Source organism: Equus asinus, chromosome 2, assembly GCF_041296235.1.
Source record: "Equus asinus isolate D_3611 breed Donkey chromosome 2, EquAss-T2T_v2, whole genome shotgun sequence".
In the NCBI taxonomy this organism is placed as follows: Eukaryota; Metazoa; Chordata; class Mammalia; order Perissodactyla; family Equidae; genus Equus; species Equus asinus.
The window spans coordinates 98,194,295-98,218,553 of NC_091791.1; the positions used below are offsets into that span (position 1 = coordinate 98,194,295).

Genomic DNA, 24,259 nt, shown 5'->3' on the forward strand with positions numbered 1-24,259 from the left:
GTTCTTGAGATGGATGCATAGATGATTGCTTTTCATCCTTGCCCCCTCGAATATATGCCTTTAAGACTCTTTAATCAGCTTTAGCTTCATCTCGCAAGTTTAGATATGTTGTTTCCTATATTATCCAGTTCAAAATATATTTTGATTTTCATTGTGACTTCTTCCTTGACTCATATGTTATTTAAAATTAGGCAACAAAAATATTTCCAAATGTTTGGGAATTTTCTAGTTTTCTTTTTGTTATTGATTTCACAGCTTAATTCCCTTGTGGTCAGAGAATATATAATGCCTAATTTTAATCCTTTGGAAGTTGTTAAGACTAACTATGAGCCGGCATATGGTCACTTTTGGCAAATATACCATGTATATTTGAAAATAATGTGTATTCTATATATATCTGGTACAGTGCTCCAAATATATCAATAAGATTATATTTATTACTTGTGTTATTCCAATCACTTACAATCTTACTGATTTTTTTTTTTTTTGCCCACTTCTTCTATCAGTTCTTGAGTAAACTGTGTTGAAATCTCCTACCATAATTGTGGATTTGTCTCTTCTCCTTTTCGTTCTGTCAATTTTTTACTTTATATACTTTGAGGCAGTTTTATTCGTGTATACAAATTAAGCACTTTATTTCTTTCCAGCGAACTGGCTCATTTATTTTTATGTAATGTCTCTTTATAGCAGCATTTCTCTTCGGCGGCACTATTGACATGTTGGGGAGGATCATTCTTCGTTGGGGAGGTGTGGGGAGTGCTGTCCCGTGCGCTGTAGGATGTTTAGCAGAATCCTTGTTCTCTACTCACTAGATGCCAGTAGCTTCCCCACCTCCCACCCCTGTCATGGCAGTCAAAAATACCTCTAGACCTTGCCACATGTCCACTGGGGTGAAGAATCGCTCCTGGTCAACAGCCACTCATCTACAGTAACGCTTTGTGCCTTAAAGTCTATTTTCTCTGATATTGGTAAAGCCAGTTTCTATTGGTATTTGCAAAGTTTTTTTTTCAATCATTTTACTTTCAACCTTTCGATACCCTTACTCAAGATGTGTCTCTAGTAAGCATAAGGTCGACGGTCCTTTTAATCCGGTCTGACAAGCTTTTAATTGTAACTGCAGTATTTGTTCCTTTTACCTTTAATGTGATCACTGATACGTTTGGGTTTAAATCCACGATATGACTATTTATTTCACATTTAATCCACTGTTCTATGTTCTTTTTTCTCTCCTTTCTTACCTTTTTGGGTTATGCATTATTTCACTATTTTGTTATTCCCCCCATTAGTTGAGCATTCTTTTATTATTCTTTTAATTGTTGTCCTAGAGATCACAACATGTATCTTTAACATATTTAAAATGTAATACATTAGTACTTTTGCCACTTTCTGTATTATCTTAGGGCTTTGGACTTTTCTACTCTATTTACCTCAATCTCACTTTTTGTGAATTTTTATTTCTCTGTATATATAATCCAAGTAATTCATCATTATTTAATTTCATACAGCCAATGTTTACTTAGATTTATTCAAATATTTATTTTTTCCATTGTTCTCCATTTCTTCCTGCTTCTCCCTGCTTCCATATGGGTTCATTTTCTTTCTGCCTAATTAACTCCTTTTAGTACTTCATTTAGTGCAGGTCTACTGTTGCTGAATTCTCCAGGTTTATGTTTATCTAAAACTTGTCATTATTTCTCTCTTATTTGAAAGATAGTTTGCTTGGTTTAGAATTTTAGGTTGCTGATTATTTTCTTTGTTACTAAATCAGCTATCAGTCTTTGCTGCACATTTGAAGAGCTTTGTCATCTCTTTGTCTATGGGTTTCAGCAACTTTACTAATGTTCTTGGGTATGGCTTTCTTTGGATTTATCATGATTGGTATTCAAAATACTTTTTAATCCATTGCTTGATAGCTTTCATCAGTTTTAGAAAATTCTTGGCCATCACGGCTTCAAACATTGCTTCTGCTCCATTCTCTCATCAGGGGATCCGTGACTTTTTCACCACATCTCGTAGATAGAAAATACCTAACAAATACTAACCAATAGGACGCTGATGTGGCTCTACCATGTTCTTTTCTGTTTTTTCCTTCCTTTTGTCTCTCTGGGCTTCGGTCTGCATGTTTCTCCTTTTCACCTATCTTCCACATCACTAGCTCTCTCTAGCGGTGTCTAATCTGCTATTAAACCCTGCTTCAGTTATCTCTTGCTACATAACAACCCACCCCAAAGTTCTGTGGTGCAAAATAACTGCCACCCTTTACTTGCACGATTCAAGCTCCAAGGGGACAGCTTGTCTCTGTGCCACGTGGTATTGGCTAAGGTAGCTTAACTGGGGTTGGAGGACCCAAGATGACTTCACTCCCACGTCTAGCACATCAGTTAGGGGGATTGAAAGAGTTGGGACTTGCTGGGTCTCTCTCCAAAGTCCTTCATTCTCCAGGGCCTGTCTCCTTCCACGTGCCCCTTCCCCCTCCGTACCAGCAGGGTATTTAAAATTATTTACATGGTGAGTTGGGACCCCAAGAGGGTGAAAATGGAAGCTGGTATGCCTTTTAGTGCCTGGGCCTAGAACAAGCAAAGCATTATTTCTCCCACATCCTTCACTCCACGTCATAGCCCTTCAGATGAGTGAAGTTAAATACCCTAGCTTCCCCAGGCTTCTGCAACACTACTTCATCCGGCATGGTTTTGATTCCCTCACCATGCTCCTTGTTCTCCATGGCTCTCAGACCTAAAACAATGACTGGCGCATAGCAGTACTCAACAAATGTTTGTTCAATAAATGAATGAAGGAATGAATGCTGACTGTTGACCCAATGCACCCTTCAATGGCATAAACACTAATCTTGGAACAATACTGGCAAAGATGGCAGACAAATCTGCCAATTCTTGAAGGTTTTTATGTCATCTATATCTTGAAACACCTTCCTACAAATAGCTAGTAACTCATTCAGATTCTCCGCTTTGCTCCTCAGCCCAGGACAGGACAGTGAAGGAGTGAGAATGAGAACAATCTCAATGGAAACAGCCTTTGGACTCAGACTCTCAGGTAGGAGAATTCCCAGGACCTGGAACAATCCTTTTTCCTTCCCAAGTAAGATCCCAAGTGGCTCACGTAGTGTCTTCAGAGACCATTAATATACGTCTCAGGTCATTATTGGGGTGCTCTCTGCTTCTCTACTTGGCGGCCTGAGTACAGCTTCTGCTGTTACCCACCATCACTCCAGCAATGCTGGCTGACTCCAACCTTGATCCCTACCTTGTACCATCATGGCCCACGTTGACTTTATAGTGCCTTTGGGCAACCTAGAACTCCGATGCTCCCATGGAGGTGGGAGTTCTCTATCTCACCACAAGCAGTATCTTACAGTTCTTTTATTTGACTCTCAAGAAGCTGTCAATATCTTATAGCCCTTTCTCTTTCAAAAAATGGGAGACCAGTTCCCCTGGGACTGGGTCAAAGACTTTGAGAGATATCTCTAGGTGCAAAAGTAGTAGAAATGAACTCTGAGGCAAAGCCTAGGGAGCTCCCTTCTGACGTACTGATTGTGTGTGTGTGTGTGTGTGATTAACACCAAGTTTTCCTGACCCCTTTCCACAATTGTTGTCATCACACTATGTTAACAACAACAAAGATAACAATAGCAACTAACATTTCATGAGTGCTTACTATGTGCCAGGTACTGTTCTAAGTGCTTTATATGTATCATCTCATACATAATTTGGGGTGGAGGAATAGATTTTAGGCAAATAGATTTAGGCACCCATCATGGAATGGGTGAATTTGGGGGACAAGATTTGAAGGAACTGTTAAAAGTTTGATTAAGAAGCTGAGTCAAGATATGAAAGGGGAAGGTGAAAGCAGAACAAGGTCAGTAAAACGTGGGGATGTGTGTGAGTGAGAAGAGTGGCAAAAAATAGATCAAAGAGCCACACTCATGGAGAAGTAGGAGCCCATTGGGATTTGAGGATGCTGAAATCAAAAGTGATCAAAGGAAGTTGATATTATCACCATTTGCGAATGGAGTTCTTTCCAAGTTTCAGAAGTAAAATTAATGTTCTATTTTGATACAGCAAACAGACCAGCTCTTGGGGCCACATTGACTAAAATGAACTACATCAGACTCTTTTAATGGTCTTAGCGGTATCTCTAAAGGGTTACTAATATCTGTTAAATATTTGAATAGAGCATTGTTCTGGAATAGCCACAGGAGTAGTCCTTTGCATAAAAGTGGAGGAACCAGTCTGGAAGCTGGGTCTGCAGTGAAAGCCACAAGGCAATGCTTCATCCTGGGCAAAACTGTGTTGACAACATGGTCTGCATCCAACCTGGCTGCAGAGACAGACCGGCTCTTAGCCAAGCACATTAGGAGATTCCTGACGACCAGTCAGAGGGAGCCTATACGGGGATTCCGTGTGTGTTGTTAAGTCTGACTTGGTGGAGCCTGAGAGGCAGGCAAAGGACATGTGCTGGGCAGTCAGACCAGGCTCAATCGGAAACCCGAAACCCAAGACTACAGTGGGCGAAATTTCCACATTCTCAAAATAACCAAACCCCAACAATTATCCCTTCTTGGGCCTCCGTCTTCAACCACTGGATGGGTTCTTCTCATTACAATCTCAAATTTCCCCAAGCTTTAAAAACCAGCCAAACAATCACAATAGAACAACTCTTCCTTCGTGCTTTCATGCTACTCTTTCTCCGCTGCTGGGAATGGGTTGTCTACACTTCCTGCTTCCACATTTTCACCTCTCACTCACATCTCAAGCCACTGTTCTCTGGTTTCTTCCCACCACCATTTCTGGGGAACAGTTCCCAACAAGGTCCCCAGTGACCTTTCAATCACCAGACTCAATGGCCCCAGCTCCTTCCTCATCTTACTTGACCTCCCTGTGGCATCTATCTGGACACACCCCTCCTTCTGGAAATTCTTTACTTCTTTCGTTTCTATAGCACTACGCTTCTCTTCTTTTCCTGCCTGACCCTTAAATGTTGGTGTCACCTGGCTCCATCCTCGGCCACTCCTTTTCTCATCCAACAGTGTCCTGGGAACCTCCCTCATGGTCTCAGCCACCACTTGTAAATTGACGTCACTCAAATCTCTCTATGTTCAGCTTTAACTATTTCTCTCGGCCATATATCAGCTCTCCACTAAACATCTCTCTCTGGATGCCCCATGGAAGTCTCAACACGCAAAACCACTCATGGTCTCATCCCCAAACTGCCCATTCTTCATGGATTTCCTCACCTCAGTGAGTGTCAGAACTCATCATCCTGATACTTAGGCCAGAAACCAGGGAAGGGTCTTTGACTCCTCCTTCTTCCTACCCCCTTGCCACCCAACGAGTCAAGCCTTGTCTGAGCCCTCGTCTTCTCTCTCCTGGTGAGAGCCCCTCAGCTGAGCTCCTGCCTCTAGACTCACCCTCAAATCCACCCCCACACCGGCCACCAGAGTAACCCATCTAAACCCAAATCATGAGCATGTCTCTCCTCTGCTTAAAGGCCTCCCATTGCTCCCTACTGACAATCCTTCCCCTCTCATTTCTCCCCTCTCTCCTATTTCTCCCCTAGGCCCCACGGGGAGGCCAGACCACAGGGGGCAAGCAGCCAACAGCTAGGACTTTGGCAGCTGGTCAGAGGGATTTGGGTTTAACTTAAGAGGATACAGGAACCATTTGCAGGTTTCACAAGCAGGGCATGATGGCATAAGGACATAATGACAGGTGCTACAAGTGGGAGACACATTAGCAGACTGAACGTTTGTGTCATCCCAAAATTCATATGTTAAATCCCAGGGCCCAATGTATTAGGAGATGGGGCCTTTGGGAGGTGATAGGTCATGAGGATGGAGCCCTCATGAATGGGATTAGTGCCCTTATACAAGAGACCCCAGAGAGTTCCTTGCCCTCCTCCCTGTCCAACCTCGTGGAAGGACACAGAGAAAAGACTGTCCTCTATGAACCAGGAAGCAGGCCCTCCCCAAACAGCAGAATTGCCCGTGCCTTCTTCTTGGAACTCCCAGCCTCCAGAACCGTGAATAATAAATTCCTGTTATTTCTAAGTCACTCAGTCGATGGTATTTTGTTATAGAAGCCCAAACGGACTAAGAGACGGCTATTACAACTGAGGCAAAAGGACCTACACTAATCTACAGTGAGAAAAGAGGAAAAGGCGAACCTGGCGGCCTGGTGAGGAAGGATAAACATCTAAGTAGGAAAATCAAGAGATGCAAGGAGTAAGCAAATGCATCAGCAGCAAATGTCAAGCAGTATTAAAAAAGTAAATAGTCCACAGCAAGTCTGGACTTCAAAGCCCCGTTAATGGAAGCCCAGCGCCAAGGAGCAAGGGCAGGGGTACACACACACACACACACACACACACACACACAATTCTACAGGGCAAGTGAGGGCGGCAGATGCTTGAAGAAACCGTAGCTTCTATAAAAGGGGGACAGGCACGAAAGCCGAAAAGAGGGGACAGACCCAAACAAAAACTCTCCTTGTGACAAGATGAAAGCCACAGAAAGTCAGTTACACTCAGGAGCTGCGCCCGCTGACCTCTTCAAGACGGCCTTCAGGTTGATGAAAGAGGCAGCATTCATTCATTCATCGGGCAGAGTCAAAAAAACGTGGTCCAAAACCTTGCCAGGATGGGAAACAAGTGACCTGTTGGAATAAGCCCCTTTCATAGATTTACAGGCCTACAAGACCCACGCATAAAGAAGCATGACCGCTTATAGACTTCGGAGTTGTGCAGATCCAGGTTCGAATCCCAGCTGCGCCGTTAGGCAAACGAGAAAAGCTCCCGCGAAGCCTCTTGCAGAGCCAGCCCTGGTGGATCAGCTGCACCGTCAAGGGCAGGCCCGGGGCGAGGACCCCCCCGGGGTCGCCGGCTCCAGAGCGGGGCTCCTCCCAGCAGCCTAGTGTCCCCGCGCAGCCTTGCCCGGGCCTGCAGAGCCTTTGTGCCCCACTCACCCGATTGCGCCCGCAGCAGCGGCCCGCGGGGGGCGGCCGGGCGGGGGGCGCGTCCGCGGGAGGCAGGCGTGGACCCGGGAGGCGGGGGTGCACTCAGGGGAGCCCCCCAGGGTGGCGCGGCCGGGCGGGGAGGGGGCGGCCAGGTGGTGATTGGCTGGGCTGCGGCTCGCCGCTCGGGCCCAGAACAAAAGAGAGAGCGGGGCGGCGGGGCATCTCCCGGAGTCGGCGCGCCCGCCCGCCCGGCGCGGCTTCGGTGCTGGGGGAGGACGCGCCCCCAGCGCGCCCGCCCGCCCGCCGAGCAGCCCGGCCGGCGCGCTCGGTTTCTCGGCGAAAGGCGGCCGTGCACCTAGGAATTAACCGACCGGCGCGGGCGGGGAGGGAGCGGGGAGCGGGGCGGGGGGATGCGGCGCGCGCGCGAGAACAATAATAAGATCGTGTTTGCGGTCGCTGCCCGAGGAGGAATTCGGGGGAGGCGCGAGGCCCGGCGCTCGGCGCGCCCGGAGCCCGGGGGGGAGGCCGGCGGCCGCGGCGGCATGAGGCAGGCGGCGCGGCGCCTGTGAGCAGCGCGGCGGCGGCGGCGGCGGCGAGGGCCGAGCGGCCGGGCCGGGATTCGCGGGCCGCGGCGCCCCCCGCCCAGCTCGCGCAGCCGCCTCGCCGCGGCCCCTCGTCGGAGCGGCCGGCCGGCCAGCGCGAGGCCCGGCCCGCGGGGTGGGGGGGCGGCCCCGGCAGCTGCGCGGCGCCCAAGGACGACCGGGAAGGGGAGCGGCCGCGATGGCGCGCCCGCGGCCCCGCGAGTACAAGGCGGGCGACCTGGTCTTCGCCAAGATGAAGGGCTACCCGCACTGGCCGGCCCGGGTGAGTACGCGGCGCCGCCGCCCACCATCTTCCTCGCGGATGGCGCGCCCGGGCGGCGCGGAGGGGACGCGCCCGCGCCCGAGGGCGGCCATCCTGCCGCGACGGCCCGGGGCCCCCGCAGGCCCGCGGCCGCCGTCCTGCAGCCGAGCCGGCGGGGTCGGGCCGTTGGTCACCCGGGTCCCTGCCGGACGTCGGGGCGCGCGGGGCAGATGGCCGTCCGCGGCCCGGCGGGCGTCCTGGCGAGGGCGGCGGCCCCTCGGAGGCCGGCGGCAGCCCTGGGCAGGCGTGCGCCCGGGTGCCGGCGCCTCCTTCGCCCTCCCGACTTGTTGAGCGTCCTCAGCGCGATGGCGGGCGCTCCGCCTGCCCCCGCCGCGTCCCGGGTGCCTGCATCCCTGCCGCCCATCGCTCCTGGAAGCCGACGCCGGATGGCCGGGAGCTGGCCGCCTGGCCCTGGCTGGTGGGACCAGTCGGCCCCTCGTGCCTCTTCACCTCCATATTTGTTTTAGGTCGGCTCCCGAACCTCATCCTTGGCCTCCCGCTCCCGTCCACAATAGCTGCCTCCTCCCGGGTAGCAGGGTTGTCGCTGGGCTCTTTTCTCTAGAAAGCATCTGCGTGCAACACATAGCAGGCAGATTTCTCATTAGGCCCTGTGAGTGAGGAAGAGATGCAGCACTAAGCGTGTGTGCTTTGTGTTTCAAAATAAATCCCTTTGACTTTCAATTCTATAATAGTTGGTAGTTAATTGCTTAAATAACAAGGATCGTGGAAAAGGAGGGTCAGGACGTCTTGGAGACGACGTTGGTATCCTCGAGGAATAGAAATAGGCTTGGGAAATAATTGGCATAAATAGGAATGTGAGCTCTAAAATGTATCACAGTCAAGTGAAGATAGCAAGACTGAAAAAAAAAAATACAACCATTCACAAAAGGAAGTGACATCATGGGTGGCCAGACTGAAATTTAGTGAAGTTGAAGTAATGGATGGGCATTATCACTTTTTTTGCAAAATGGAAAGAACACTGGGCCAGGAATTGGGGGACCTGGTTATCTGGTCCGGGCTCATCATTTCAACTGTCTGAATATCCATTTCTGCAACTATAAAATGATCATGGTTAGGGTTCCCTCCAACACTAACAACCTCAGATTTCAAGTGGAAAAAACAGTTATTCAGGTTCCATTAGGCTGTGCAAATAACTTTCCTCCACATCTGAACTATAGGTTGTCCTCAAATAAGGCAAAGTTTTGATGGTAGCATAGCTGGTTATTTTTATACGATAGTGCCATATTGCTTAAAGGGGCAAGATTTGTGACTTTAGGGGTCCTTTATGGAATCCTTGAGTATATTTGTCAAGTGAGAAACAGCTATAAGGCGCTTATGTTTATAGATAGTCAAAAGTGATTTAAGGGTTATCATTACCAGTTGGTCATTTCCTTGTGACACAGTGCCATTGTTTAATCTTACCTTTGAAAAACGTCTTCCTAGAGTCAAAAAGAAAATAGACTTAAAAATTTCAGGAACATGTTGTTTGCATAGTTTGGCCACCTGTACTAATTTTGGACCAAAAAAGTGCGGCAAAAGTGGTCCTAGTTGTATGTCTAATTGTACATAAAATTTTTAGAAGTTATAATTCGAAACCAAAGCAAAATGGAAAATAAAATGAGCAGATGAAGTCAATTAGATTGTTAGATAAGATAGAATAAATACAAGAAAGAAAAATCTCTGTCTGTTCACATTTAACTTGACCTCCTCAAGGAAAGGACCTGTCTCTTTAAAAAAAAAGGGGGGGGGTTATTTTATAGTGAGTGGCATGTTGCAATTTCCAAGGAAAGGTAAATGTTGGAAAAAGAAGAAAAAGATATTTGAGTCCTTCCTTTTTGTTAGTTACAGTACTGTATGCTTCATATATATTCTCATTTTCATCCCAATTCTGTGAGACATTATCCCCATTTTACACCTAGCTGTGGCTTTGTAGATGATAATCTTATAAAATACTCAGAAAAAAATCTTACATAGTCAAATTTCAAATATTGTCACTTGATAACAAGGCCAGTCATGTAGGGGTTCTGTATGGCCCCAAGGAATACAACCCAGGAGGAAAAGCCTGGGGAGACATGTCAGTTCAGGCTGTGGGGAGGAGCTTTCTCACAGTCAGAACTGGTCCATGCTGGTCCATGCTGGAATAAAGAAACAACTTCCTGCCCTGGGGAAGAGGTTTAGTCCTAGGCAGCCCCTTGGGGGGAATGTAGACCGAGAGGATTCAGACCTCTAGTAAGTTCGGTCAGGTTGGATTCAGCTTTTGGCTGTCACGGCGGGCATGCTCTGAAGTCCTTCTAAGTTTCAGTTTACTAGTCTATAAAATAGGGGTAATTCCCGCCTCACAGATCAGTGTGTGTAAAAGCACCAAGCAGTGATACTTGCATGTTCCTACCTTTTTTCCTTTCTAAATTTCTCAGTTTTCCCCTGGATCGCTACACTATTTTAAATTTTCAACTCTTGAGTAGATTTATTTTTTCCAACATTTTATCATGAAAAGTTTCAAACGTATAGAAAAGTTGAAAGAACTGTACAGTGGTCACCCGTGTATCTACCACGTAGATTCTACAATTAACATCTTACTGTACTTGCTCCATCACGCGTTTGTTCCTATATCCATCCCTCTGTCCATACAGCAGTCTGTCTTATTTTAATGCGTTTCAAGTGAGTTGCAGACATGACTCTAATTTACTCCTAGACACTTGACTTCAGCATGCATATCATTAACTAGAGGTCAATATTTTTTATAGATCTTTTTTTTTCCTTTTGAGGTAAAATATACATAGACTGAAACACATTTACGTTAAATGTACCATTCAATGAGTTGGACAAATGCAGACACTGGTATAGTAACAAACCCCTACTGAGACATAGGATGGACCAGGACCCGCGAACACCCCCGCCTGCCGCTTCCCAGCTTATCCTGTCCTCCTCCCTGTTCACATGCGTTATTTTAACACTAAATAGCAGCTATTTCTAGTGGAGTATACTTTATTATATATAACTTTAAAAATTAGACGTTCATCTATGCCTCAGGATTACCCAGCTTAATACTCAAAAATACTTATATTAAAACAAGAGGCTCTGAGCCCTGTTGGTAAAAAAAAAAATGTGAGCATGTATCCCACATATGTGTAAATTTACTTTAAAATTATATATATATGTGCTTTGTACTATTACATACATTATAAAATAAATACAAAAAGGAACTAAAAGGGATGACATGATATAAACTTTTATGTTTTAAAGTTCTTATTGGCAAAATATCATTAATAGTAATAGGTTAAGTCCATATTTTTAAAAGTATTAATTTTGGGGCTATTTTCTACCTGCTTCTTGTGTGATCTGACTAGATGGTTTCTATCTTTCCTCATGTGCTTGTGCTTATATTATTAATATTATCTTTGTAGGACTCCTTTTAGCCACTTGTTCATTTGGCAAGAATTCACTTAGCAGTGGATGTTCCATAATTCTGCTCACGGGCACACAAATGGCAGTAAATCACAGCTTGCCCAACGTGAGTGAATATAACCGTCTGAATAAGGACACTAGTGTCAATTTATGTATTAAATATTAATGAAATTTACTTTTTAGGTAAAAGAATAAGGAGCTATTTCTTCCCACACTCACCGCCCCCTCAGTCATTTTGTGTGTCCTCTGAGGTGGGAGCACTCTGCTTTTGTTAGCCTGCTCTAAAAGATGGAAAACAAAAAGTGATGCAGAAAACCCAAAAGTCTCAGAACTCTTGTGTTTCAATGGAACTTGTTTTTGTTGTTTTTTTTGTTTTTTGAGGGAGATTAGCCCTGAGCTAACATCTGCTGCCAATCCTCCTCTTTTTGCTGAGGAAGACTGGCCCTGAGCTAACATCCATGCCCATCTTCCTCTACTTTCTATGTGGGACGCCTGCCACAGCATGGCTTAGCCAAGCAGCGCCCTGTCCGCACCCGGGATCTGAACCAGTGAACCCCGGGCCACCGAGAAGGGGAACGCGTGCACTTAACCACTGCACTACCGGGCCGGCCCTGGAAGAGCTTTTTTAAATTTAAAAACTTTATATGAGAACTCTCAACGTTGCTAGTAGGAGACTAAATTGATAGACTCACTTTAGAATACTAGGCTGATCTACTGTAGTTAGACACGCCTACCTCGTGGCTTAGCAGTCTGTTCTAGGCATATACCCCAGAGAAATGAGTGTTTTTGTCCACCAGAAGCCTTGTACAAGAATTCTCGTACATAGCAGCTTTATCCATGATAGCGGAAGACTGAAAACAACCCAGATGTCCATCAACAGGAGAATGGATAAACAAATTTGTAGTATATTCATGCAGTGGGGTACTACTCAGCAATAAAAAGGAACAGACTACTGATGTCCACAAAAATATGGATGAATCTCAAAAATAGAAGGTTGAATGAAAAAAGCCAAACACAAGAGAGTACATTCTGTGTGATTCCATGACAGTCAAAAACAGGCAATACTGACCCGTGGTGATCAGTTTGTGGGTGTGGAGGTGGCGGGGTGGGGGGCCCCTGACTGGGAGGAGGCACTGGAAATGTCCTGTACTTGAGCTGGGTGGAGGTTACGTGGGGTGTCCACATGTAAAAATCTGTCAAGCTGCACATTTAAGATCTGCCCTCTACTGTATGTGAGTTATACCTTGATTTAGAAAACACACGCTTTGTATGAGGTGGGGACGAAGAAGCAGCTAGGACTCCAAGCTGCTTCATGGGTTGAATTTCACCATTCTTAGCTTTCAGTGAGGAATATTTTTCCTCTAAGGCTTCAGTCTTACCAAGCTGCATCTTCCTGTTCCGTTTTGACTATTTTAGAGGCTTCATTTACGACTTTAGAGCTTTCTCGTTAGGCTTCTTTTTAGCTCTGGTCTCTGTCTGTCTTGCTTACTGCCTTAGTCTTCTATTCCTTTCATACCAAATCAGTGCTCAGCATATTTTTGATCTAGCTTCAACCTTTCACTTGATGAAACAAGAATAAAGCATTTGACTTACCATTCTATGACAGCTGGAAGAGCTGGACTCTTCTTGAGCTTTTATTGAGCACCTGCTGTATGTAAGGCACTGTGCGAGGTGTAGTTCTCACTTTTCTACCAACAGATTAAATTTGCAGCAACTTAAAAATATGATTATAATTAAATAATTAAAGTGTTTATGTTAAATTAATGTAAATTCTGGTTGGGAATCCTTGGTTTCTGATCCATAGCGCTTTCAATTCTTCTTGCCTTTGACAGTAAACTACTAAACTATGAGGCTTTATTTCTCAAGACCAAACTATATGTTTTCAGGGAATCACTTGGGACTGAAATTCTTTTTTATCTCAAAGTAAGATGTTTATAATCTTCGTTACCTTGGCCTGAATCCGAAGCAGTCCATCATTTGTTCATTCCTCAAGTAGGTGGCACAGCTCATGCGGCCTTTTCCCCAGGGACTATATTCTTGTTGTCACAGAACTAGCACATCGTCTCGTTTTCTTCCCTTTAACCCTGGGAGCAAATACTTAAGCTATCTGCTTAAAACTTCAACTCTCAATTCCAAAATGTACGTTTACCATTGCTCCCATTTCAACAAGATGGATCTGTATTTCTGGCACATCCCCTTTGGAATGCCCTAATGACTACTATTTCCCCATGATTTGGAAAATATTGTTAATTCTCTGAAGTCAGGTTTCCTGATATGATTGTTTGATTCTTTTGGAAAATGACTGATGGCTGAAAATTATATGTGACTTTATTGAAAATATCGTTAGCATTAGAAAAACATTATAGACTAGTAAGTACAGTAAGCACAATAGAGGAAGAGCCCTGTTTAGTGGAGAAAGTGATCATCTATCGTGGAAGAATCTCCAGATGTTAGAGTGGAATCTAGCCCACTTGATACGGTTATCAGCTCACTGCACAAAGGCTTCCTAACCGTTTTGAGCAGAGCTCCTGAAGACATGGTCTGTGACTGTTACCTGTCAGTAACAAGATAGGTACAGAAATTGAGAGTAAGAGTTTAGAAATTTTTTTTAGCAGTTTGATAGAGTAACTTCAGGTCTTGGAATCTAATTAAAAAAGTGAGGCTTGTATTTGATATGTCTTATTTTTCCAATAATTCATCTTTAATGTATTTCATAAAAATGTCAGTCTGCAACAAATTAGAAAATAAAACTCGTCCTTGAGCACAGATAGAGTAGCAGTGCTGACTGTGGAGGACTTGAAGGTCAGCAGTGGTCCTTGCACCTCAAATGGTTTGCTCATGCTGTAAACTACTTCAGCTGTCTTTGACTATTTAAAAGGGAGGATGGATTGACATTCATGCTATAAATATTAATTTCACCTGTGTAAAAAATGTGTTACACAAGTAATGTTCATTGTAGAAAGGTTACTATCCCCGTAGTACCTAGTTAGAAACATCATGAATACGCACCTATATTTGTAGGTATGTAAGTCTTGTAATATATACAGTTTTGCATTCTTTTTTCCCCACTTAAACACTATGTCATGACTTTCAGTAGTGATGAATACATTTCTATGATATTATTTGTAACAGCCATCTGGTAATTTATGGTATGGACCTATTTATTATAAACAGTATCCACTTCCTATTGGAGAACATTTAGATTATTTCCAGTTTTTTACTGTAAAATAATACTCTGAGAAACGTTCTTTTAGCTAAATCATTAGTTATTTCCTCAAGACAAATCTCTGGAAATTATATTTCTGAGTTAGGGGGCATGTGCATGTTTTAAAACTTTGGATTTATATTGTTACATTGCCCTCCAGAAAAGTTTGACTCTCTTACCCAGTAGCAGAATAAGAGAATATCTGTTTTCTCCCATAGTCATTAAAAGTAGATGATTCAAATTTTAAAGAATCTTTGTCATTTTAGTAAACACAAATATTAATTGAATTAATTTCTTTGGTTACAAGTTAGGCTGAATATATCATGTGCGATATATATCAAATCGTATATACGTGTCTTGATTACAAATTAGGATGAAGATATATGATAAAACTACTAAGAGATATATATCCCTGTAAGAGAACCAAGATTTAGCTTAAAAAATTCACCTAAGGTCACACACTTAATAAGTGTCTAATCTCAGACTATTAAGAATGCCACAAGAACGTAAGAAATGTGACATCAGATTAGGTGAAAGGACTGAAGAAGCATTTGGCAGTTATGTTAGAAGAGCATGCATATATATATATATGGGGTACAAGTTGCTGTAAAGCTGGCAATCCTAAGTCAGAGAATGTAATTTTTATTATGTAACATTTATTATATTATCTTTCTTTAGTCTATATCTCTTTGAAAGCCATTTGACACAAGGCAGTATAAAAAGAAATAAGACACTTATGCAAATGGAGAAAGCAGAGACCCATTGAAGTTGGTCTGAGTGAAGAGCATGGTGTTGACTTAGACAGAGGTTCCAGATCATTACGTGTGAGAGAGCGCAGCACCTCGACCCTCAGGGAGGGGAGTCCTGAGAGTCACTGGTTCAGTGGGGCCTGGAAGCTCGGTCAGAACCCCCCCCTCCCCTGTAGCTTTCCCGTCTGCTGCATTCTCAGTCCTCATAACAGCATTCTCCTATGTTCTTTCACTGCCATTCATGTATTTAATCTCCTTTCGGCTGGTTAAAATAGAGGTAGTAATTGAATTTTTCTATTATATCTTCTTACCTAAACAAGAATTTGCTGCAGCTAGGTGAATAACCATGTGTGGTCACAGATAGCCACATGGAGGTAAAGAGAATGAATAGTAATGATTGGTAAGCGCAGGCCTTTAGAGTGACCCCCTCCAGATTTCCAGGCAAGATTCCCGAGATGTTGGAAAGACAACTAGACCAGGAGTTGGAAGACAAGCACCTCATTCCACCACTGCTTGGTTTGTTTGGTTTGGGCATCTTTTTTATTGCAATGTCTGTAAAATAGGAAGGATGGTAATTCTTACTCTTTTCCTTCTTTTTTCCTAGAGATCAAATGCTAAAATGTACATGAAAGAACTGTTTGCTAATTAAGTCCCTAATAATTACCTCCCAGCAACACCAGACTGTCTTATAGAATGCTCAGAATCTAGTCAAGTCGCAATATAGTCAGCCCTCGGTATCTGCAGATTCAACCCTTGGCAGGTCATAGACATGGTACACGATCCGCAGTTGTTTGAATCTGCGGATACAGGCCAACTAAGGGACTGAGCAACCACAGATTTTGGTATCTTCAAATTTTCGTGTCCACGGGTGGTCCTGGAACTAATGCCCCTTGGAGAGCGAGGGACGACTGTAAATGCTTTAATGGTTTGGCGGGGTCTTTCAGCAGTTTCCTTGTGGCTTCATAATAGTGAATTGGCTCTAGGCTCTGGGAGTTATGGGGATTTCCCATTGTGCCCCTCCTTCAGACTCCTGAGTGTGGTGGGCCATTTCTAGAGGTTCCACACATCTTCGAGATTTGGGGCCAGGCTAACCTGGACTGTGTTGGCATACGAAGGGGTCCGTGAATAAACTACTCTTCCCACTTGATCACTGAGACTCGAGCTCTGATTGGATGCTCTCTGATTATAGTCTCCAAGGCCACCCAGACGTGGAGGTCCCAGTTTTCCGAAGCATAGGGGAGTCAATAGTAGCAACACTGCCTCCATGGGGACTGGACAAGTCTTGATAACGTAGCAGTAACTTCTGTTTCTACTGCAGAATGTGTTTAAGATGAGAGTTGTAGAAGTGATAGGTTCAGTCAGATTCAGGAGTGGTTAGCAAATATAAAAACGAGTTTCACAGAGGACTCAAAAATTTTTACGTAGAGAGGAGCGTCAAAAAGTAAACTCATGGCTTTGGATTTCTTTTTCCTTTTTCTTTGTCACCAAAGTAGAACTTTTGTCCTAATAGCATCTTTAGTTTTGGAGGAAATGCATATTCAGAGCGATATTACAAGTTCTCAGTTCATTTTTTCAGAATGAGCATTTGTGGAATGGATTGAAAATTAATTCCCTCTAAAACTCTGCTTGACTTTTAAAATGAGACCAACTATTTTCAAACAAGGCATAACTGTTCTTCTCTCCTTCACTGGACCGCTCCGTGAGGGTTAGGTCAGTAATTTTGAAAAAGGCTTTAGACCTTGGAAATGAGACGTTGTTGCTGATTCTGATGCAGACTAGTCTAGTGGCTTTCAGACTCTTTTGACTGTAACTCAGTAAGAAATGAATATTAATTTCATACACACACACTAGAAAAATGTTTTCACCAAACCATACTCTATGCAGTGCATTCTATTTTTATATTTCATTTCATATAAAATCAGGTTGCAACTATCTAAATCAGTTTCACTACCTACAGTATGAAAAGCACTGGTTTGGTCTCTTAGGCCAAAGGGTTAATCTCTATGAGTTGTATGTGCTTATATAGAACAGTAGTTGCATTTTTGAGATGAGTTAACAGTCTTGAGCTTTTTATTCTGCTGTAGCCACAGTCTTACTCGAAGGTCACATGGACATAAAAAATGAAAACTAGATTATGTTAGGTCATTTAACCATCCAGGCCAGTATTTCCCTTGATCTCAAAAGGCTGGGTATATAGATCAAATATTTCTACTCTCATCTTTCTTCTTATCTTTGAACTGCAAATGTATGTACAAGTTTCTTGAAACTAATTATAGTTTCATATATATGCCTTCTTGAGGCTAATAAGCTCCGTACGTTTGCTGACTACCCAGCTATGCACGCTGACTCCGAGGTACTCCCTGGCTGAGGATGCTGAGGCTCAGGGTTCTTGGGTCTGTGAGACTGGACTGTGGAGGTCTCAGGATTGAGGGTGAGGGGCTTCTGTGAAATCCAGAAGACTTCTAAGTGGGGCGGGTTTGTGGTACCCTCTGAGGCGGATGTAAAGTCATAAGCCTAACACATTTCTGATGGTTCTTCATTTCCTTTTTAATCGCTTTTTGTCCGACAAAGAGAGATTTCTTTGCTCTTATCAGATACTGCAGTTTCAGTAGAGAGAACCTAGTATTGATGATAGTCAGGCTTTCTTCAATTTCTGAAAAAGATACATTTCTGAAAAGTTATCATAAGCACAGTTTTATATCTCACATCTGACTGATTGACTCACACAAAATAAGTATACTTCTGTTAGAAAATAACCCCATTATACGAAGTGAAAATATCTGGGAACAAGAGGAATAATATTAGATTAATCTTTGTGTGATGCCAGGTGTCCAGGAATCGGGTGGTTGTCCAGCCCAGCCTTTGGTTGCTGCTCTTGCTCCCTGGCCCTGTCTGTGTTGTGTGGGGTGGCAGGGGGAGCACAGAGCCTTTGATAGAGTCATGAAACATGGTGGTCTCCACTCTTCATTTTTAATAAGCTCCTTGTCTGGGGCAGAGATGTCTTTAACTACAAGGGATCAGGTGACCCAGAACAAATGTGTCCCTTGTTTTTATATTGTCATAAAAGCAAATTGCAGAAGTAGAACAGGTCCACAAGAGGGGCAGGTGGAGAAGTCGGGTGAAGTGAAGTGGAGATGGCAGTGGTTGGAGACTCCTGTGCGCCACCATGACTGCTTCTCATTCAGTATTACGGTCAACTCTGAGTGAGCGCAGGACTTCTCCACTTTCTCTTGGTGTGCCGCCACCTCCTGGCTTCCCCCCTTCCTTATTAGCCAAAGTCGACTCACGTGATCACTTGAACGCTTCTCCTCCAGTCTCCTCGTTACTTTGATGCGTTCACCCTACAGACGCCTCCTGGGTCATTCTTACAGTCTGTCGTCTCTGCTCGAGCACATCGTCCACGGGGACCAGCTGGCCACAGTCACAAAGCCGCACGGACTGGGGCTGCTCCAGGATTATTTCACCCAGGTCCTCAACGCTGCTCGGCAGTCCTTGTCCTTGCCCTGGGTCAGCTCCTTGTCCATTCTCCTCCCATGTCAGTACATAGTTTTACTACTCTCTTCCAACTCAGCTTCCTGCCCCTCATTTTCAGTGGATTACTTGACCTTCATATTTTATATGTTCATCTTCAAGATGCAGTGGAAGAGCAAGAGCTTTGTGGCAGATGAAGCCATGCCTGCATATTGCCGGGAGCCTCAGCAGATGAATGACCTTAGTTAGATTGCCTAATCTCTTAGCCTCACGGACTCATCTGTGAAATGGAGACAATAACGCCTTCTTTTCAGGGTCATCTCAAGGATTTTGAGCCTGGAGTTTAACAGAAGATCAAAAAATGTTCATTTCCCTCTCCTTCACCTCTTCCCCATACTCCTTACTAAGACCCTCCTCCTCTTGCTTGACCCCTCTCTTTTCCTTCTTCCCTTCAACAGTCAGTAAATGCTTTTTGAATGTTTGCTATGTCCCAGGTACTTGACTGGGTGCTGGGATAAAGAAGTGGCCTAAACAAAGTCCTTGTTTTCAGAGACTTTAAGTAAGTCACCAGCCTCTTCCCCTCTGCGGGCTCTCTCTCTTCAGACTGGAAATAATCCTCTCTCCCATCTTTCAGGCACGGCTCTCTCTGCTTTCCTTGGTAGCCAAGCTTCTTAAATAACTGACCTTACTGTCTCTTTCTTGCCCCTCTCCCAGAGGTCAGCGTGACCTGCCAATCCAAAGAACACATTTCAGTCCTTATTTTGCCTCTGTGTAATTTAATACTGCCTTTTCAAAATTCTCTTCCCTTGGCTTCCCTCATGTTTCTTTTCTTTCTTTTCTTTTTTTTTTTTTTGAGGAAGATTGGCCCTGAGCTAACATGTGTTGCCAATCTTCCTCTTTTTTTTTTCTCTCCAAAGCCCCAGTACATAGTTGTATATTCTAGTTGTAGATCATTCTAGTTCTTCTATGTGGGATGCCTCCACAGCATGGCTTGATGAGCAGTGTGTAGGTCCATGCCCAGGATCTGAGCCAGTGAACCCTGGGCTGCTGAAGCAGAGCACACACTTAACCACTCGGCTGTGGGGCCAGCCCCCCATGTTTCTTGTCTTGAAAAGTTCTTCCTTCTTCCATTTCTCTGACTGTGCCTTTGCAGGTTCTTGTCTGACTTCAAGTTACCATTCTTCAGAGTAATATCTTTCAAACCTGCTTCAGGCCCAGAGTCACCATTGTGAGCTTCAGATCCATCCGTCCATTTACCTGCTAGATAGCACCATCTAGCTGTCTGTTGGGTACCACAAATTCATTGTCATAACTAATCTAGCCGCCACTCCCCACTCAAGTATTCCTGTTTTAGTGAAAGATTACTGTCTAGTCCGTCACCCCCCAAAATAAAGACCTCAGATTATCCTAGATGCTGCTTTTTCTTTGCCTCCTACATCTTACTGATCACCTAATGATGCCAAGATGGGCTGTGCAAATGGAGGCTGGTGGTAGTTCTGCTAGAGAAAAGTGGTGTGAAATTTGATTTGTCACACGGCCCAGGGCAATGTAAGGATGCTAAATGCAGAAGCACCTGAGGCATATTCATGTTGTAAACAAGATATAATTTCAGCAAAACCCTATGACATTAAATTAATATTATTAATTGGGGTTTTATTGGTGTCATCGTTTTACTTCTACTTAGTATATAAATTTGCCTTGGTTTTACATGTGATTATAATAGCACTATTGTTATATTTGTGTGCATTTCAGAACATTATGATAAAATTTTATAACAGCAGGGGGTCTGCAAGATTTTAGTCCCTTTAAAAATGATTACTTTAAGATGCCACAGTTTGAGACCTCAACGAACTAGAATGAGTTCTCGACAGTGAGGGATCTAGAAACAAAGACATAGAAGGAGATACTTAGAGGTTTGAATGTCTCGTCAAAGAAGCAAAGATGAAAGAGCTGTGACATTGGTCTTCAAGTATGTACAAGGCTCTCGTATGAGAAGAACCAGGAAGCATGGGGAGCAGGAAGAGTGTGTGCTTTGCAGCCAAGGAGGTGTGGTTAAGCCCCACCACTTCCTGACTATGCCATCTTGGGCAAGTCACCTCCCCTCCCTTAGCCTCTGCGGCCTCTTGTCTGAAATGGAGGCGGCCTTACCCACCCACAAGGCTGTTGAGAGAACTTAGTCAAACCAAAAAGAGAACTTAGTTAAAAGTACCTAGCGCATGGTTGAAACTAAACAAATACTAGTTCCTTTCTTTCTTTGACGGTTTTTAAAAGGGTAGAACTAGAATTAGAGGATAGAAATTTTGAGGGAACTGATTTAAGTAAGTTTATTTTAAGGAAGAACAGTTAAGAAGGAGAAAGTCTTAGCTTTAATTTTTCGGAGCTTATGTGCCATTAATTCATTTAATCATCACTGTAACCCTACGCTATAGGTATTTAACCCCCCTTTTACAGATGAAAACACCTGAAGTGTAGAGAGGTTTTAAGTATCTTCCCTAAAATTGCCCAGTTTCAGTAAATGATAAACCAGGGGCCTGACTCCTGAGCCCATACTCTGAACCAGTGCCTATATCATGGGCTTTATCTCTGGTAATGCACGTTTATTTATCCCTTCCGTCCACAGCCACTTACTGAATGGCTGCTCCCCTCCAGGCGCTGCCCAGTCTGGAAGCAGAGTGCAGAGCATGACAAAGAACCTACCTGCGAGTGGTCTTTATCTAAGCAGGAAGATGAGTGGTTGAGTGGTAGGGAGTGCTGGCGGGTAGAGCATGTAGAGAGGGTCTTGCTGAGTTTTGTGTAGACTGTTCCGGAAAGCCTCTCTGATAAGACGGCACTGGGACAGAGACCCGAAGGACGTGAGGGAGAGCGCCACGTGCACGGTGTGGGGAAGCGTCATAGGCAAAGGGAAAACAAGCTTCTCGTAATTAATCTTCTTGTTAGAATAACTTTTCTTACCTGTCTTCACTTACTTCTTTTTCTAGGTTGACTTCAGTAGCTCCTTGAGTTTCAAGACAAATCTCAATGGGACTTTAGTTTGCAGTGATTAAATTATAAATTAATATGAGGAGAAATGACACTTTTTCCAATATTGAGGCATTCCAGCCAGAAAGATGCAATGTTCTCTTTTTTTCTATCTCAGTAAAATTTTACAGTTTTCTTCATAAAGGATCCACACTTTGTTTTTTTAACTACTAAGTGTTTGCTAGTGTTGCTGCTTTTATACATTGAATTTTGGTTGGCATCATCCTTGACTTGGTGGTTTTTCTTACTCTCCAAATCTTGGTGTCCTCTCTGACTTCATAGTTTTTCTTAATCCCCAAATCTAGTCTGTTGGCAAATCCTGTCAATTCTGACTTCGAAGTTTACGCAGAATCTAACCACTTCCACTGCCACCATCCTCATCTAAACCACCGTTATCTCTGAACTGGGTTATTTTAGTAGATTTCTCACTGATCTCCCCATTTCCATTTTTGCCTTCTAAAAGTCTCTTCTCCACAGAGCAGCCGTGGTGATGCTGTTAAAGAGGAGTATAGATCCAGCTTCCTCTCCTCCTTGCTCTGCTCCAACCATCGTGGCCTGCTTGCTGTTCCTCGAACATGCCAGTCATACTGCTGCCTCAGGGCCCTTGCTCAAGCTCTTCCCCAGATATCTCCCAGCCCTTTCCCACATCTTTATTCAAATGTCTCTTTCACAGTGAGAAATTTTAAACCATCCTGTTTAAAATTACAACCCTGTCTTCATCCTTGACTCTGTTTTATAGCTCTTTTTACATTCTCACATACTAAGTAATTTGCTTGCTTATTATAGTTATTTACTGTTTGATTTGCCCCCTGGAGGGCAGGGGTTTTTGTCCCTTGTTCATTGGTGTATCTTTAGCACCTATAACAGTGCCTGGCACACAGAAAATATTCAGGAAATATTTGTTGAATGACTGAATTCTGTCTTTTTCTTTTATATTTTCAATCTAGTCTTTGGTGATCCATGCCAGAGCTTTTTACTTTTACTTATTTAGTCATCCTGCTGTACTTTCATTCTGTTTTTCTAATAATTTACTTTTTTTTAAATCATATGCAAATAATGATTCTTTTGTTTTCTCTGTTTCAATATTTATGTTTGTTGGGAACTGGAGTAGGAATTCTCTTAATACATTAACGAGAACTTTCATAAGACTAAGGTTAAGCATTGGAGATAGCTGACAACCTTGTCTTGTTCTTGCTTTTTAAGAATACATCTCATTTTGTTACTATATATGATTTTGGCTGATTTCAGATAGATAGTCATTGTCATGTTGAAGTATTCTTTTATTCTTGTCTTTCTAAGAATTCTTATCAGAAATGGAAGGTAAATTTTGTCAAATGCCTTTTTTACCATCCATTGTAATAATCATGTAAGTTTTCCTGTTCGGCTTTTGTATTAATTATATAAATAGATTTTATAATTATAAATATAAAATTATAATTATAAATATAAAATTATAAATAAAAAATATAAATTATATAATAGATTAAATAGTGCTCACATACCTGCAACACAGCTTACTTTGTCTCAGTCTGTGTGTCTGTGTGCACACATGTGCCTATACATAACACATTTCTCTTTTTGTTGAGATATAATTCAGATAACATAAAATTCACCCTTTTAAATTGTACAATTCAGTTTTTTAATTATATTCACAAGGTTGTGCAACCATTACCAATATCTAAATCTAAATCGTTTTTATCACCCCAAGAGGAAGCGCCGTATCCATGAAGCAGTCACTCCCCATCCACCTCTACCCCTGACCCATGGCAGCTGCCCATCTACTTTGTCTCTGTGAATTTGCTTATTCTGGCTATTTCATTTAAATGGAAGCATAGAACACGTGGCCTTTTATGTCTGGCTTCTTTAATTTAGCATAACATTTTCAGAGTTCATTCGTGTCGTAGCATGTGTTAGTACTTCATTTCTTTTTTGGCTGAATAACATTCCGTTGTATAGGCATTCCACATTTCTTTGTCCATTCATCGGTTCATGGGTATTTGGGTTGTTTCCACTCTGGGCTGTTATGAATAATGCTGCAGTGAACATTCGTGTACAATTTTTATGTGGACTTAGTGTTTTCAAACTCTTGGGTATTTACCCAGGGATGGAATTGCTGGGTCATATGGTAACACTTTGTTTAACCCTTTGAGAAATTGCCGTGCTCTCCTCCGAGGCCGCTGCACCATTTTACGTTCCTAACAGCCTAACTGTCCTGGCTACAGCCTTCAGTCAATGTTGAATAGAGGTGGTCAGAATGAACATCCATATCTTGTTCCTGATCTTATGGGAGAAACTTTGTCTTTCACCATTAAGTGTGATGTTGGCTGTGGGTTTTTCATAGATGCCTTTTATCAGGTTGAGGGCGTTTCCTTCTAGTCCTAGTTTGTTGAAGGTTTTTATCATGGAAAGATGTTGGATTCTGTCGAATGCTTTTCCTGCACCTGTTGAGATTATCATGTGGTTTTTGTCTTTTGTCCTATTAATATGGTATATTATATTGATTGATTTTCATACATTAAACCAACCTTGCATTCCCAGGA

General features: G+C 43.3%; 1 protein-coding gene across 1 annotated transcript in view; it reads left to right on the forward strand.

Annotated features, from left to right (window-relative positions):
• The first annotated feature begins 7,401 nt into the window (after positions 1-7,401).
• HDGFL3 (HDGF like 3) overlaps positions 7,402-24,259 on the forward strand; it is a 67,307-nt gene continuing 50,449 nt past the window's right edge. The window contains exon 1 of the mRNA XM_044760600.2: positions 7,402-7,832. Within this exon, the coding sequence (XP_044616535.1) occupies positions 7,749-7,832 (84 nt within the window). The 5' untranslated portion in view covers positions 7,402-7,748. The remainder of the gene's footprint in view (positions 7,833-24,259) is intronic.